Source organism: Halichoerus grypus, chromosome 3, assembly GCF_964656455.1.
Source record: "Halichoerus grypus chromosome 3, mHalGry1.hap1.1, whole genome shotgun sequence".
NCBI classification, from domain to species: domain Eukaryota; kingdom Metazoa; phylum Chordata; class Mammalia; order Carnivora; family Phocidae; genus Halichoerus; species Halichoerus grypus.
This window is the reverse complement of record NC_135714.1, coordinates 59,852,096-59,870,098: the sequence shown is the minus strand read 5'-3', so window position 1 is coordinate 59,870,098 and position 18,003 is coordinate 59,852,096. Positions and strand designations below refer to the sequence as shown.

General features: G+C 37.9%; 1 protein-coding gene across 4 annotated transcripts in view; it reads left to right on the top strand.

The window, feature by feature from the left end:
* G3BP2 (G3BP stress granule assembly factor 2) overlaps positions 1-7,727 on the top strand; it is a 76,821-nt gene extending 69,094 nt beyond the window's left edge. For all 4 annotated transcript variants that reach the window (XM_036109362.2, XM_036109363.2, XM_036109360.2 and 1 more), the window contains 4 exons: positions 1,840-1,942; positions 3,092-3,220; positions 4,265-4,383; positions 4,798-7,727. In XM_036109362.2, the coding sequence (XP_035965255.1) occupies positions 1,840-1,942; positions 3,092-3,220; positions 4,265-4,383; positions 4,798-5,070 (624 nt within the window). In that variant the 3' untranslated portion in view covers positions 5,071-7,727. The remainder of the gene's footprint in view (positions 1-1,839; positions 1,943-3,091; positions 3,221-4,264; positions 4,384-4,797) is intronic.
* The last annotated feature ends 10,276 nt before the right edge of the window (positions 7,728-18,003 follow it).

The window sequence follows — 18,003 nt, the reverse complement described above, 5'->3', positions numbered from 1 at the left end:
TTTGGTAATCAGTTTTGAAAAAAATTTAAATTAGGTCAGTGAGGACACCTCTTAATTTCTTTGATATCCTTTGGATTCAGTGTGTCTAAGGTTTTTCTGAAATTTTTAGATTAAAAGCTACATATATTTGCTATTTTTATTAATTTCCTAAACACACTAGCTTCATCAAACTTTGTTAGGGTACATCTATTCTTTAATTCTGTTTTATGTTCATACTGAAGTAAGTTGGTGCTTTTAGGCCCCCTTAGTGTAGTGAAATTCGTAAATAACTGCCCTTTTTAGGCATCACATTTCGGGTCAAATTACCATATAGTGTTAAACTCCAAATACAAATAGCAATGTTCCCAGAGTTATAACATAGGATCCCTTGTCAGGCACAGAACATGTTAAAGAACTAAAAATGTAATTTAATTTTAAATGAACCAAGAGTTACTGAACATCTATGCCTAACATCACTGTGCTTGGTTTTTGGGTGTTACAGAAATGATTTAAGATAAGATACAGTCCTTAGAGGAATAAATACATATAAGTAATTGAGAAAATTGGAGAGAGTTAAAAAAATTATTTTTTTAACTAGTAAAGTTTTAGAACATGGGAAGCAACTTGATCTTGAGGGAAATGGGAAATCTTCATGGAAAAACAACTTGGAAAGAGACATCTGTTAAAAACTGCTAGGATAGGAATTAATATGCCTTTTGATTACAGTGGGTGAAATCCTTTAAAGTAAATTGTCATTTTTGGAAGAAACATAACTCTTCATATCAAAATTTGTCCTTGTAAGTTATGATATTCCAGTCATATAAATGATGAAAAAGTTTGAGACACTGGCTGGACTGAGGTCCTCAGAGATGATCAGACATGAAGAAAGGCTGAAATCACTAGTTTTCTGACTTTGAGAACGTTTTCTTCATATCCTGCTGAGTGTTTTCAGCATTCTTTGAAGGTATATTTTGTCTCTTCCTTGGACCATAAATATTTGGGCAGTAGATGGCCGAAGAGTATGGGAATACTGAAAATGCCACTGTATTGAGGAAAAGGTAAAAGAAGATGCAGATGTTACTTTGTTGTAAAATAGTTAATTATATATGTGTAATTCAGCAGTTGGCAGAAATTTTTGGAAGTCCTCTTAAAATGTCCTATTACTCCTTGCCTGCCCCTGCCCCAAGGTGCAGTTAAAGAAAATTGTTGGGGTCAGTCCTTAAATAGTTGCCTACCTTTTCCATAAGGAAGAACAATAGGGAGCTAAAGGACTCCTTGATTCTGAGGTGTTTTATACATGTTTCTGTCTTGTTTATTTAATTTTAACTTAAAGGTAGGATTTTTTAGTTGCTAGAGTAAGCTGAATTGTGTATTTTGAACTATCCATTGTTCTAAGATTTATTTATGTGGTGGGGTTTAGAAGATACTGGCTAAGCACTTACATTTGAAGGGCAGCTAGATAATTAGAAAGTATGTGTCATAATTTTGTGTAAAATAAAGATGGCTATTTTGCATATGCATTTACATGGAGTGGCTCATCTTGCATTTTTGTGACTTTTGTAGCAGTACCTTTAATGCTGTCTCAGTGTGGAAATTTATTGAAAAAATGTGGTTGTAAAAAGCAGCTTATTTTGAGTTATATATCCTTGAATGGGAAAACAAACCTACCCTACAGTCCTAGATTGGTACAGAATATCTTTATAAAAATTTATTTTTCACATACATAGGACACTATGTTAAAAATATTCTAAACTTAAAATTACCATTTTGTGTGCTGGTGACTTGCTGGTAGTTGCTTTAGTTGTTTTGTCTCCTCTGGAATGAGTTTCTTTATAATGTGTTTTTTCCCTTGTATTTTAGCCAAGAGTTGAAGCTAAACCAGAAGTTCAGTCTCAGCCACCTCGTGTGCGTGAACAACGACCTAGAGAACGACCTGGTTTCCCTCCTAGAGGACCAAGACCAGGTGAGTCAGCCGCCTCTGTGGCCTTTCGCATTTAGTACTTGGAAAGTTGGAAAAGACTGAACTTAAAATACTATAATGTGCTTTATATATAGTTCCTTTCAATACAAAATTTCTTAAAGGTTTAAGTAACTTGCTAAAGTACAGTCTGGGGCAGAACAACTGACTTGTAGGGGAGGATTAGATGCCATGCGATGGAGACATGTATTTTGAAGGTGTAAAAATTTTGAGACAGATTTTATTTGGTTATTGTCACTGGTTCTAAGAATTCAAAACCGAGCTGCCAATAACCTACTCTCTTACTTAGCACTCTTATCTCTTCACAGATAAACAATAAGCACACCCTGATTCTTCTTATTTTGATTGTCTTAGGTATTAAGTAAGTTGCCATGATTTTTGACTTGTTTCCATTGTTAGCTAATATATGTAGCACCTCTATTTGAATTCTATAAGTATGTTTAGATTGCTTTTGGGAGGAGATGGGAGATAGTATCTATTAATAGCATACGTAATTTTTCCCACAAAAGTAAAATAAAGTGATGTGTTACTAAACCGAAGTCATGGGAACTGGGGTTTGTCCTAGCTTTGCTACTGCTTGAGTTTATGGTCTTCAGTGAGACCCTTAAAATATGAGCTTCTCTTATGCCATTTAGTTATTACACAAACTTTTCTTATGTGATGCCTTTCTTAATATGCCTCACTGTGTTCTTTGTGTTATTGGGAGGATCAGTACAGGCTATCTAAATAAGATATTATTACTATTAAATTTACTGATTTGGCTATAATTTCATGCAACCAAAGATTAATTTGCAAACTTCAAAATACTAAACAATATCTGAAATTTGTTTGGTTCCTGGGTGATGGCAAGAGTTTGGTTAAGGAGGAACATTTGTACTAATGTTGGACTTTCATATAATCAGACCAGTAGATCTAGAAGAAGGTACTTTAGCGGTCTAGTCAATACCCTCACTTTACACTTTGTGTCATGTTGTTTTTTAACTAACCTACTAATAATAGGCACTTCCACCTCTGTTCAAGGAGTTCACTCTCTTATTAAACTAAAACAAGAATATCTATTGTACATTCATTGCTTTGAGCTTAGTTATTATGTGACATTATAAACTTTAATATCTGTCCTGTTCCTTTTCTCAGGCCGAGGAGATATTGAACAGAACGAATCTGACAACCGTAGAATAATTCGCTATCCAGACAGTCATCAACTTTTTGTTGGTAACTTGCCACATGATATTGATGAAAATGAACTGAAAGAGTTCTTCATGAGTGAGTAGTTTATTTTGCTTTATTGGAAAATTAAGCAGGGGGGAATAGAGCTTTTCTCATAATGGAATTAGAACTTTTTAGAAAAACTTTTCTCTATAAACTGTAGGTCTCCAGGTGCCAATCACTTTAATTGATCAGAAGGGAGTAGAAGGTTCTATTAGATGTTTCCCCATGACTGTACTTAGTGTTGACTGGCCTAGTTGGAGATGGTAAAAGAAAGAGCTGATTCAACCTTAAATTTGGGGATGGGATTCTTTTGGAAAATATAAGTCAGAAATAGAAAATATCATTGTTTTTGTAAAACCTTGCATACAACTTTCCTTTGGAGAGGACTGATTCAGAAGGGTAACAAACCAAGTGGCCAGGCTAGTTGTTGGCATCTTTGCGTGAATGACTTGTATGAGTGAATGTACCTTGGTTGTCACTGGATGTAGCAGCTTGTAACATTTGTTTTGAATTGGTTCAAGTAGATTAAGGTTATTTCTCCTCAACAGTTAAAGCTACAAAGTATTCTATTAAAAGATGTATCATATGATCTCACTGATATGAGGAAATCTTAATTGCTGGAAACAAACTGAGGGTTGCTGGAGTGGTGGGTGGTGGGAGGTATGGGGTGGCTGGGTGATAGACATTGGGGAGGAGGGTATGTGCTATGGTGAGCGCTATGAATTGTGTAAGGCTGTTGAATCACAGACCTGTACCTCTGAAACAAACAATACATTATATGTTAAAAAAGAAGAAGATAGCAGGAAGGGAAAAATGAAGGGGGGGAATCGGAGGGGGAGACAAACCATGCATGAGAGACTATGGACTCTGAGAAACAAACAGGGTTCTAGAGGGAAGGGGGGTAGGGGGATGGGTTAGCCTGTTGATGGGTATTAAAGAGGGCACGTATTGAATGGAGCACTGGGTGTTATATGCAAACAATGAATCATGGAACGCTACATCAAAAACTAATGATGTATGGTGATTAACATAATAAAAATTTAAAAATGTGAAAAAAAATACTTAACCCTTGGTGTGTAATAATATATATTTTTACAGGTTTTGGAAACGTTGTGGAACTTCGCATCAATACCAAGGGTGTTGGGGGAAAGCTTCCAAACTTTGGTTTTGTGGTTTTTGATGACTCTGAACCAGTTCAGAGAATCTTAATTGCAAAAGTAAGTGACTGAAAGGGTATACATAGTTCAAGATTTTATTATTCCGTATGTAATACTGATTAGGTGCATTTTAAAGCCATGGAAGATCTTTTCTTAATGGTGAAGCTAAAATAGTTTATCAGAAATGGTATTTATGCAAAGAATAAAGATATGTTAGTAGTTTAAAGTTTGAGGTGTGGATTATTTTTTATTATTATTTTTTTACCACACAATTAATTACTTATGACAGTCCAGTTTGAGGTGTGGATTATTTTAAATTGCATTATTTGCTCTGGTGAAGAAGGTTGGAACAGATTGTATATTAAAAATTTCCTGGAAGTTTTTTGTTAGGATTTTCTTACTTAGGTAAGTAAAGGAATACATGACAGTTACTCTCTAACCTGCCTGTGTAAATCTTTTTCTCTCCTTTTAAAGCCAATTATGTTCCGAGGTGAAGTACGTTTAAATGTGGAAGAGAAAAAAACAAGAGCTGCAAGAGAGCGAGAAACCAGAGGTGGTGGCGATGATCGCAGGGATATTAGGCGCAATGATCGAGGTCCTGGTGGTCCACGTGGCATTGTGGGTGGTGGAATGATGCGTGACCGGGATGGAAGAGGACCTCCTCCGAGAGGTGGCATGGCACAGAAACTGGGCTCTGGAAGAGGAACCGGGCAGATGGAAGGCCGCTTCACAGGACAGCGTCGCTGAAGCTCCACTGTTGGCAAAGTCTTGGCAGTGGTACATTATTCATCGTGTTTGCATTCTTGTTAATTTTTTTTGGCTTTGGAATGTGACACAGCCTTTTTGATCATTTCTTTGATGTGAAAAGCATCTTTTGGTTATCAGTTAAATTGAGGTGGACATTATTTCCCCAATTTCACAACAGGATTCACATTGTTAATTTATAAATCTAGACTTGGAGAATTAAGGACTGAGAAATGACCATATCTTAAACTATCTACAACAAAATGAACTTAAAAGGACATGCCCAACTGAATTCAGGTCCTTTGAGTCAAAAAAAAAAAAATCCTCTGCTGCACATTTTGTTTAAGTGTTACTGTTTCTGCCTATTAATGTTGGAAACACAAATAGTGCAATTTGTGCAATTGGAGAATCTTGCCTTTTTTCTTGGCTCCCCCCCAAAATACAACCCAACAGAAACTTGTTATGCACTCATCAGAATGCACTAATGGGTACTCTGAACTCATTAACATTGACATCTGCAACAGGAGGCAACAGGGGAAAAAAAATCTTTCATCTTTTTTTCCAGTAGAGAATAGTTTGTGAAATGATGAGGGCATTTTATCTGCTTGCTGTGACCAGCGTGTGTACACATAAACCTTAACAAGACTACAAGTATATTCCAGAAGGGAATCATTTAGTTATGAACTAAATAACAAAAATCAGAACTTCAAATGCTATGGTCTTGAATATTAGACCAGATTTAGTAGCTCCATATCTAAGATTTTTCTACCTGCCCCTCTTCAGTACAGGGATGGCTGGCTGCTCAACACACTCCTCCTCCCTTTTTCCTTTCTTTAAGCTGTGTACAGTGAAAATTGTCTTTACTGTATTTTTGTTCTCTGGTAATGTAATAAGCATGATGGTGCCTTCTATTAATACATCATTCCAGTCTTGCTGGTAATTTTGTACAGTATAGTGTATGAATTGCTGTGCTGCAAAGCCAAACAGCTGCAAAATGTTGAAAAATCATTGAAGTGTATAAAAATTGCAGTATCTTTAAAATCAGTAAAATTGACTAGCATATTATTTACTTTGTTCTTCAGTTAACAACTTTGTGTTCTCTGTGGGAGGGAGTCTTGTGTGTTCGGGAGGGAGAGGGAAGGAGGAGGAAGTCAGTTATTTGAGTAAGTCTCTTGTTGACTTTTCTCTTAGCATGAATGTGAACGTTGAAGCGTATCACTTGAGAGGTGCTTGGAAAAGTCAGTCAACTTGATGTACATTTTTTATGACCTTTTTAAAGCAGTCAGATTCCATAAACGGCAAGTAAACCTGAAGTGAGGATACTGCAATTTTCAGAGAGAAGAACAGCAGCTCCTAAGTGTTTGCATTTTCTATTTGGGGGGCAGGGAACTGTCATTCATTTTGCACAATTCTTGAACTGATGTCAGCACCCGAGTGGCTCTGAATTTAAGTCTGGGACGACATCTTTTATTTTTACATAAATCTCTAAACAATTCTGTGAGCAAAGTTTGTAGCTGCTGGATTATTGTCTGTCTTTATAGCAAGTTCCAGTAAACCGCAAGTATGGCAAAGGATATCCAATTTTATGCTTGGAGCATTCGGTACATAACAGTTTCTGATGTTTCAGGCTAGGAGTGAGGTAAATTAAGTGTGACCACTTAAAGCTGCTTGTTAGCATGGAAGACTTCTCCATTCTTAGTAAAAACAAAAAAATGCACTTGACATAGTAGCAAACTGGATCTGAATTATGAAACTGTTTGCTATTTAGTAAACTAGCAAATGATGCACATACTTTGTTTTTCATGTACTGGGCAATATAAGTGAAATTAAATTTGTCCTTTTTCCCCCTTGAATGAGGTCTTCCATGTTTGGGGAAAAGTCTTGCACTATTGCATATATTTTGGGGACACAGATTTCTCATAGTTTCCATTTTGGGGGGCTTAAAGATTTTTTCCTGTTTGAACACTTTTACACTTTCTGATGTATAGTACTTGAAGTTCTTACCAGAAAATTACTTTTGAGTTTTGAAGCCTTTATTCAAACTACTTTTAAATAAGTGGTTTATTGTCAGTGTTTTGTTTTGTTGTTTTTTATAGCATATTTTTCCTCTACTCTTTTATTTCTTTCCTTCCCATTTTAAATATATATATAATTTCCAATCTAGGATATTGCCCTGCCACCCATGAAAACTGTGTTCTGGCACCAAAAGTAATGACAAATGTTAAGTGTAATAGAAAATTAAAGAGCCATTCAGCTTCAGTCTTTACATACCATGAATAAAACATTAAAACATCACATGGAGAAGTTTACATGGTGATTGTTCACCTGCAGTACTGTGGACTTTTAACATTTTGTCCCCTTTTCAGTGAACCAGAGTAAAAATATTCATTGACCATTACTGTTATTTGCTGATTTTTTTTTTTTTTTTTTGATGGTAATATTCTATCCTTATGACACTATTGCAACCAAATTGGCTTTACCATCTTGGCTTTAGTAGGTATAGAAGACAATGGATTACCATCTTTATTGCTGTAATGTGTTAAGCATTATATGCTAGTAGAACCTAGTTTAATTGTTTCAGGTGGAAAAGTATTCTTTGAGTTTCCATTTTGAATGTGTTTGGACTAAACAAACAATAAACTACTGATGTCTGCAGCGTTTATCTATGTCCCTAATTTAATCTGTAGGTTTGTGTTCCAAAGTATTTTCTCCTAATTGCATTTCATACAACCTAAGTAAAAATAAGGAATTGTTCTAAAACCAACTGCTGCTTGTTTGTGAAATTTGATGTCTAAAAAAGTAAAAACATTTAAGTACAACTTGAACATGGTTATAGATGTATCCCAGTTCACTTAGCTAACTTGAATACAAGTTAAAGAATCGCATAAGGGAATAAGTTTAAGGAAGGTGAGAATGATCGAAATTAAACTACTTATACTAAATGTTTATTTAATGAAAAACCAAAACTTGAGTTTTCCAGGGGATTGCTACCTCCTATCTCAGAAGGAAAGGAAAAGAGGATGGGAAGATTGAGTTTTTCTGAAGTTATAGGCATGACCAAATTCAGAAATTGGAACAAATTTGTCAAGCTCTAATAGAATATTAAAGGAAAAATAATTAGTCACATTTGCAAGTATATTTCAAATGAAAAATGAGGTCCTAATGCATATATAATTTTAGAACTTGGGACTTTTATTAAAGGGGATGGTTATAAATCATTTTTTCCTGGTGATGTATTCATAACACTGTTTATGAAGATTACTTGAATCAGTCTTCACAAGTTTGTACTGGAGAGAAACCAGAATAATCATTATTTCCATACTCTCAAGGAAGTAAGACTTAAGATTTTTGTAAATGTATAGTAAATTCACTTTCAATTTTAATTATGTAATAACTTTGATCTAACTTTATGACTAGGTAAAAACATTTTTTTAGAAGGGATAAAATATATATGCTACACTATATTGAAAACAACCAAATTTGAAGGAGCAAATTATCATTTGGTCTAGGAAACTTACGTGAAACAAAATATTTGATGATTTCAGCCACACAAGATGCTCCATTTCAGTTATGATATGATGTAGTCTGTGGCAAGTGAAAGAAAATTTAGTGGGTAGATGTTCATATTTTTCCTTTAAATTAGGACAACTTGCTCATCATAATTTCTATTTTGAAAACTACAGAAGAACAGAGACCCTTTTTTTCCCTTTTTATTCTGTGTTCCGTAAGATTTTCTAATTATTTAGTAGTAGACTATTTTGGTTAGTTTGATGCCAGAGTTCTAAATTATTTAAAATGACTGGATAAATGAACAATATTACATCATGAACAAAATTTTCCTTTGTGATCGGTTTCAGTAGGTTCATACAGAGTAATTGTTTAAAATAATTTATGTTATTAAGCCAAATAATTCCTAAGTAATGAAGTTTCTGGGTTGTTGTTGTTTTTTTTTTTCTTTTGACAAATAGAGACTAAAATCTTTGAATCTGTTTATGTATATATGCACATTTTATGCTTAACATGCTTCAGAATAGGAAAATGTTTTTAGCATTACCAAATACTGGGGAAAATGCTCTAAATGCAGATTCAGAATTAAACATTCACAGACAGATTACTATGCTTCTGTTGCCAAATTAATTGATCTCTTTGGCCTTGATCTCGGAGATTCTTTTTTTTTTTCCTTCTAAGAGTTTGATAAAGCTGGCTGCCTATTCAAATCCTTCTTTCACTTTTGTGACTTAGTATTCTTTTAACTGCTCTTGTTTTCTGTACTTGATCTTACCACCTCAAAACTCCAGGCACGACAACCACCCCCACCCCCAATTCCCTTCTGTCCTCAGTCTCTTTCCTGGTAAACTTTGTCTGGGTGGTGTCATTTAGTCCAGGCACAACTTTAGCTTCAACATACTGTCCATTCAGTAGCTTCCATATAGTAAAATGGTCAAGAGGAGGCCTTTGGAGACAGCCTGGGCTTCAGTGGTGGCAGCTCTGCCATTCAGTGGTTGATCTTGTTTGGTGCTTCTGTTTACTCATTTGTAAGGTGGGTGATTGTGAGGATTCTCAGTGATTTAATCTTATAAAGCACCTCAAACAATGTAGTGGGTCCTCTGCAAGTGTTAACCTGTTACTATTTTTGACTCCATTGCATTTTTGCTGTCCTATCCTGTGTTCCAAATACGTTTTTGTTTTGTTTTTGTTTGTTTTTTAAGATTATTTATTTGGGAGAGAGCAGTAGTAGCAGTAGTGGAGGGAGGGACAGAGGGGGAGGAGGAAGCAGATTGCCTGCAGAGCTCGGAGCCTGATTCCACGACCCCGAGATCATGACCTGACCCGAAATCAAGAGTCAGACGCTTAACCAACTGAGCCATCCGGGTGCCCCCCCAAACACTTTTTTTTTAAATCCTTTCTGCCATGGACCTCTTTGAAGTCCTAGAAATTCTAATTCAAAGTTCAGAAGTCCAAAACAATGTATTTTCTCTTAAGTGATTTATGCATACCTGGCTCTCTAATAATGAACATCCCACTTTTCTGACCTATTTAACCTAGAAATATCTGAAGTCTCATCTGTTCTCAATTTTCTCTGTCTCCCTCCTATCCATTTTTCAGGCTGTAAGAAGTATGTGGGTGCATATTTAAGAAGGTGGCTAGGGGGCAGACCATAAATGGCCTTGCTGGCCTTGAGGTTGGTCTTAATCTCAAGAGCAATGGGAAGTTGAAAATTTTAATAAGTGGGGGCACGTAATTCTTTTTTTTTTTTTTAAAGATTTTATCTTTTTTTTTTTTTAAAGATTTTATTTATATGACAGACACAGCGAGAGAGGGAACAGAAGCAGGGGGAGTAGGAGAGGGAGCAGACTTCCCGCGGAGCAGGGAGCCCGATGCGGGGCTCGATCCCAGGACCCTGGGATCATGACCTGAGCCGAAGGTGGATGCTTAACGACTGAGCCACCCAGGCGCCCCCCGCCCCCACGTAATTCTATTTTGAAATGTCTCTAGCTACATAGTAAACAAATTGAAGGAGTTCTGTGATGAGTAAATCAGGTAAATGGATACTGCCAGTATCTCAGTCAAGAGCTGTGATACTCGAGTGGTGGTACTAGGTTGTACTGAAGTGTGCTGCTAGAGTGTTGGTGTTAGAAATCTAAAGAATTTGAAAGACTTGGGTAAAATGGCCAGGGCTTGGTGAGGGAAAGGATGGTATCAGAAGAATTCTAAGTTTCTCACTTGCGTAATTGGAGAAATAAAATGCTTTGTGGAACACAAGGGAAAACAGGCTTTCTGGGTGAGGAGGCAGGAGTGCCAGTGAAACCCTCTTGGATTTTGATGTTAAACTGGACCTGAAAAGATCAGGCTGTCTAGGATTGTGTAAAATTTTGGCTTGTGCCTTATTTCAGTATATGAAATGGTCAATTTTATGTATACTTAACTGCAATTAAAAACATGCTGTGCACATTATAGAAAATACAGATAATCCAAAAGAAAGAACTCCCATAGTCTAATCTGTAGATGGTCCCTGTAAATACTTTAGCATGGGTGTATGTGTTTTCCTATATACTGTTAACACTGTTAATAACAAATCATTTAACACTTGATAAAGTGTAGATTGAGCCACCTCTGCGTGCCAAGACACTGTTCTTGATTTTGAAGTTATGTGAGTGAATAAGAGAAGTCCATTGATCTCCCTGAGCTTATTAATAATGATGAAGTGTAGTTGTAAATGCTATGCAAAGCATTAAGATAATGTAGCCACTGTGTGGCAACTTTAGGATGGTGTTCCCTGATCACCCATTCTGGCACTCCAGCCAGAGGGACCAGCTAATTTAAAGCCTGTAAAATTGGAAAAGCAGGGAAGGTAGGAAGACACTGGGATTGGTGAAGTGGGGTCAAGAGTTGTCAGAATGGTTAAGAGGTAGTGTAGGAGACATAAGGGGATTAGATCACCTCAACCAGGGTAAGGAATTTATTTGATTATTTTTCTAATTCCTGCAGGAAGCCGTTAAAAAAAATTAAGCACGGGAATGATAGAATAATGCCATGTCAAGAATACATGGTATGAGGGGCGCCTGGGTGGCTCAGTTGGTTGAGTGTCTCTGCCTTTGGCTCTGGTCATGAGCTCAGGGTCCTGGGATTGAGTCACGCGTGGGGCTCCCTGCTCAGCGGGGAGCCTGCTTCTCCCTCTCCTCCCCACCTGTGCTGTCACTCTGTCTCTCAAATAATTAAAATCTTAAAAAAAAAAAAATACGGTAGGAGGACAAGAATGGAAGCAGGAAAACTAAAAAGGTATTGTAATTCAAGACTTAACATCAGAGGGAAGGAAATAGATTTAGCTCATTCTTTGGCACCTGAATTTAGGAGGTGTTTTGATAAAAGGAATTGACAATGACAAGTTCTGGATAGCATACAGCTATCAATGAAAAGCAGATGCTTCCACTTTATAATAGTGCAACCAGTAAAATATCTTTACACCCATTTTTATTTTTATTTTTAAAGATTTTATTTATTTATTTGACAGACACAGCGAGAGAGTGAACACAAGCAGGGGGAGTGGGAGGGGGAGAAGCAGGCTTCCCGCAGAGCAGGGAGCCCGACACAGGGCTCGATCCCAGGACCCTGAGATCATGACCTGAGCCGAAGGCAGATGCTTAATGACTGAGCCACCCAGGTGCCCCCCCATTTTTATTTCTAAAATGAGTTTTCTATAATATTTAAAGGTAAATTGAGTCACACTTCTGGTAGCTTTACATCTGGTTTAATATTTAGGCAAGCTAAGTCATTATTTTACAGCCAAGGAGACTGAAGCTCAGAAAGGATATTGCAGTCATACTAGTATGACATAATTTGAAATACTGCATTAGCCAAAAGGGTCAATCTGCTTTAAAGGATGATTTATTTTAGAAAATGAGTTTGAGGGGCGCTTGGGTGGCTCAGTCGGTTAAGCGTCTGCCTTCAGCTCAGGTCATGATCCCAGGGTCCTGGGATCGAGCCCCACATCAGGCTCCCCGCTCCATGGGGGACCCGCTTCTGCCTCTCCCTCTGCCTGCTGCTCCGCCTGCTTTTATTCTCTCTCTCTGTGTCAAATAAATAAAATCTTAAAAAAAAAAAGTTTGAAATACCAGAAATTTAAACTTTGAATGCAGTGTTTTTTTATCCTGGGGTTATTTTAGCAAATTGTAAAATCACAGCCTCCAGCTTTAGTTGGATCCTAAAATTAAGGCTCCCTTAATCAGGAACTACATTCAGGAAGCACAGCATTAAGTAATGAGGCAGAGTAGAGAATTGGACAGAAGTCCCATCGCTGCAGGGGTGCCTGACTGGCTTAGTCGGGAGAGCACGTGACTCTTGAACTCTGGATCTTGAGTTCAAGCCCCACGTTAGGGGTAGACTGAAAAAAGTCATTGAGAAATCAAATAGCTGTCAAGTACTCCACATCTCTGAGCTGGTAAAAAGGAATAATTTCTGAGGGCCCATCATTTTACATATATTTTTAAAACCGAATACCCTATTAAGTTTAATTTTTTTTGTTTTTGTTTTGTTTTTTAAGATTTTATTTATTTGCAAGAGAGAGAATGAGAGAGAGCGTGAAAGGGAGGAGGGTCAGAGGGAGAAGCGGGCTCCCTGCTGAGCAGGGAGCCCGATGTGGGACTCGATCCCGGGACTCCAGGATCATGACCTGAGCCGAAGGCAGTCGCTTAACCAACTGAGCCACCCAGGCGCTCTGTTTTTGTTTTTAAAGAGGTGAACTGGGCTCCTGGGTGGCTCAGTTGGTTAAGCATCGGCCTGCCTTCGGCTCAGGTCATGATCCCAGCGTCCTGGGATCCAGTCCCACATTGGGCTCCCTGCTCAGCGGCGAGTCTGCTTCTCTGCCCCTCCCCTGGCTGGTGCTTTCTCTCTCTCTTGCTTGCTACTCTCTCTCTCTCAAATAAAATCTTTAAAGGAAAGAAGGTGAACTAAAGGTTGTAGACGTAAAAAATTCTTGCATATTGGTGATAAGGATAGCGACTTAGAAAATAGACATGAGAGCCGTAGCATGATGACTTACCAGAAGTGACTTAGAGTGATGTTTTAAAGCAGGCACTCAAGTAACAAATGTGTGACAGAAGTGAGAAGGATTTACACAGCAGTCCGTGAATATTTATTAGAATCTTCGTATGTGCCAGAAATCATCCTAGGTGCTGGTTAGCAATACAGCAGGTATATAGGCTACCCTCTGGAAACTTGTATCTTTTGAGGGAGGGTGGCAACAAGGAAAGAAGTACTTTCAGTCCTGATAAGTTCTGGGCACAGTACAACTCATTTAGTCCGAACAGTAATCCTGTGAGGAAGAGTACTGTTTATTTTACAAAAGAGTTAATTCAGGCACAGGGGTTAGCTACTTTTCCAAGATCACATGGCTAACAGAGGGCAGAAGTAGTGAAGAATGTAATAGTGACAGGAAATGGGCTGTTCCGTAATCGTTACCGAGGGTGGTGATGAAAGGCCTCTCTGAAGAGGTACATTTGAGGTCCAAAATAAAGAGAAGGCAGTCTTGATAAGATCTGGTAGGCGACATTCCAAATAGAATGAAGAGCAAATGCATTGGCTCTGTGTTTGGAAGCTTGGTGTGTACATGGGCAATAAGGCCAGTGGGGCCATAACAGCAGATATCAAGAGATAAGAGCTAAATTGTGGGTGGCCTTGGAGTTTGGATTTTACCCTTGTACGGGGATTGTAAGGATCTGAACAGGGAGGTGATGTGATCTGAATTAGTGTGGAGACTGTTAGGAAGGGATATCAGGTGATGGAGATGGTGGCTTAGATTAGGGTTGCAGTTGTGAAGATGGTGATAAATGGTCAGCTAGTAAGATATATTGTGGAGATAGAACCTATAAGACTTAATTATGGATTAGATTCTGAATGTGAGGGAAAGAATGTTTAAGGATGATCCCTGGGATTTTTATGGAACTTGGGTGGAAAGCTGTACTCTATTGAGATATTGAAGGAGCAGGAGTAGATTGTGGAGGGAAAAATCAACAGTTCTCTTTTAGCAATGTTAAGTTTCATATGCCAATTGAATAGCCAGGAAGAAATGTCAGGTGGTTTGATTTTGGAGTTCTCTGAGGAGAGCTCAGTACCATGAGTGGCCAGTATAGGTCTTTGCAGCTGGTGGATGAGATGAGATCACCTAGGAAGTAAGTGTACAGAAGAGAAGAGGCTGAGTGAGGACTGAGCCCTCAAGTACTCTTAAAATTCAGGGTTTTAGGGGCACCTGGGTGGCTCAGTCAGTTGGGCATCTGCCTTCAGCTTGGGTCATGATCCCGGGGTCCTGGGATCGAGCCCCACGTCAGGCTCCCTCTTCCCCGGGGAGGCTGCTTCTCCCTCTCCCTCTGCCGCTCCCCCTGCTTGTGCTCTCTCTGTCAAATAAATAAAATCTTAAAAAAAAAAAATTCAGGGTTCTAGTACAGGAGAATCCTGCAAAGGAAACTGAGGGAGACAAAATATAGCAAGTACTGGTGTCATGGAAAGCTAAGTTTCAAGAGTTTATCTCAAAAGGAAAGAATAGACAGTTGTGTCAAATCCTGCTGAGGTCAAATAAGGTAGTGAATTAATTAAGCTGGGCTATCTGCTATAGTAAATAGACCCCAAAGTGTCTAATGGCACCAACAATTGTTTTTTACCTATAAAAAATAGGAGAGTTGGGGCACCTGGGTGGCTCAGTCATTAAGCGTCTGCCTTTGGCTCAGGTCATGATCCCAGGGTCCTGGGTTCAAGCCCCGCATCGGGCTCCCCACTGGGTGGGAAGCCTGCTTCTCCCTCTCCCACTCCGCCTGCTTGTGTTCCCTCTCTCGCTGTGTCAAATAAATAAAATCTTGGGAAAAAAAAAAAATAGGAGAGTGGTAGTGAAGAGGCCAGTGGTCTGGCCCTCCCCCACTTGGTCATTTAGGAACACAGATGAATGAAGGCTCTACCAGCTTTAATGTGTGGCTCCAAGATCATGCTGTAGTCATCTTTGTCATAGCCAGGTGAAAGAGAAAAGGAATATGGAGGATCTTGTGTGGAGATTTTTATGGGCCAGGACTGGGAATGGTAGATACCTCATGTTCCATTGGCTTGACTTAAGTCACATGACCCCAATCTCAACGGAGATTGCAGAAAATAAACAAGCCATACATACAGGAAAAAGGAACCAGCTTATTGTGAGTAGTTAGTACTATCTCTGCTACAGATGGCCTTGGCAAGATATAGGCCATAGTGACTTTACAGAAAAAGTCTATTCGTTTCTTATTTCTGGTTCTCTCTTAGGCTTTCATCCTTATCATATCACTGAAATAGTTTTTCCCAAGTTTTGTTATAAAGATTAGAGGAATGGGGTAGAGGTTAGAGGGAGATGGAATGTCAAGGGGGAGTTTTTGTAAGAGGCATGTTACCAGAGCAAACAATGTGTGTTTTTAACATTTGAGGAATGGATTTCCAGGTTCACACTGTTATGATATAGTATAGATATATGTTGAATTTGGCAAAGTAAGTGGTATATTGTACTTTAGGTGTTCAAACCTAATTGTCATCTTAATCACTTTTATATGTAGTAATGAGGTCATTGAATCAACTACTAGGTTGAGAACAGAATTCCCTCTTCTATGGCAAGTGTCCTTCCATCAAAGAACCAGGATTTCAAAATAAGTCAGTCCATTTTCTTCATAGAATGAGATGTATTCATACATAGCTCCATGCTCTATAATATACTGAAAATAAAGACTACTTTTTGTAGTCTGAAGTTTTATGACCCTTCTGTTCACTTGGTGACTCTTTTGAAGTGATGCCAAAAACCTATGATAATTCAGTATCTCATGGGACCTAAGTGAGAGGTATTTTTTGTTTGTTTGTTTGGCAAGAAACTGACCCAAGCACATAGTTTTTGGATGTCAAGATGTGTAGAGAATGATCATTGCCAAGAGTCATTTAATAGGGATGATCACTAAAGTGAGGAAGACAATTGGGCTACTCTAAGCTAAAATATGTAAATTTATTGAAAAAGATTTCTGGGAAGGCCATATATTTCTTGTCCTGTAGTCTATTTTTGTATTGAGATAATTTACATACATAAAATCCACACTTTTAATACAGATCAGTGGTTTTTAGTATATTCACAAGATTGTATAACCATGACCACTATCTAATTCCAGAACATTTTCGCCACCCTAGAAGGAAATCCATACCCATCCAAATCCAAATCCATTCCCATCTCTCCCTCAGTCCCTGGTAACTACTAATCTTTCTGTTTCTATGGATTTGTCTATGCTGGACACTACATAAATGGAATCAACACATGGCTTTTTGTGTCAGACTTCTTTCACTTAGCATAATGTTTTCAAGATTCATCCATGTTGTAGCATGTATCAATACTTCATTCTTTTTATATTCCATTGTATGGATATACCATAGTTTATCCATTCATCAGTTGATGGACATTTGAGTTTCACTTTTTGGCTATTATGAATATTATTGCTGCTATAAACATTTGTTTAAAGTTTTATGTGAACATATATTTCCATTTTTCTTGGGTATATACCTAGGAATGGAATTGCTGGGTCATATGGTCCTTAGTCTCTTTTATCTTTTGTTTCTTTGCCATATCTCCATTTCTCCTCTCTTGTTGCCAATCTCATGCACACCCACATTGTTTTCTTTAGATTTTTACAATATTTTCACTTTTTTTAGTGATTAAAATGTCCCTCTCAACCTCTCCCTGTATTTTCCCACTTGAGTAGTTCATGTTATGATTTTTCATAAAAAGTTCATCACTTTTCATACTGTGACCTCATGGAATTGAACTCAATTCCAATGACATTCTTCAGTAATCTTCAGCTACCCAAAGGAACAGCCAAACATTCCACCCTTTAGAACCCATCATTGTCATCATCTTGTGCCAATTCCAAGGTCTTAAATTCACAAATTGCTTTAACAGTCACTTTTTCTCCTATTTCACTCCCATTAAACTTCATGCCTATGTGAACTCCACTCCTTCAGTGCCTCTGCATTTTCAGTTTATTAGCTAAATTCTGTAAAAATTTGTCTTCCTATCTAGCTGGAACCCATGGCAAGCCATTTCAATGGTGCTTTCTCCATCCTACTTGATTTCTTTTCTTTCTTTCTTTCTTTCTTTCTTTCTTTCTTTCTTTCTTTCTTTCTTTCTTTCTTTCTTTCTTCTTTCTTTCTTTCTTCCTTCCTTCCTTCCTTCCTTCCTTCCTTCCTTCCTTCCTTCCTTCCTTCCTTCTCTTTCTTTCTTTCTTTCCTTCCTTTCTTTTTTTTAAGTAAGCTATACACCCAGTGTGGGGCTTGAACTCATGATCAAGAGTCACATGCTCTTCTGACTGAGCCAGCTAGGTGCCCCTCCATCATACTTCATTTCTTAACTCCTTTGTTTATTCTTCTTGCTGTACCAATTCTCTAAGAGTTAGC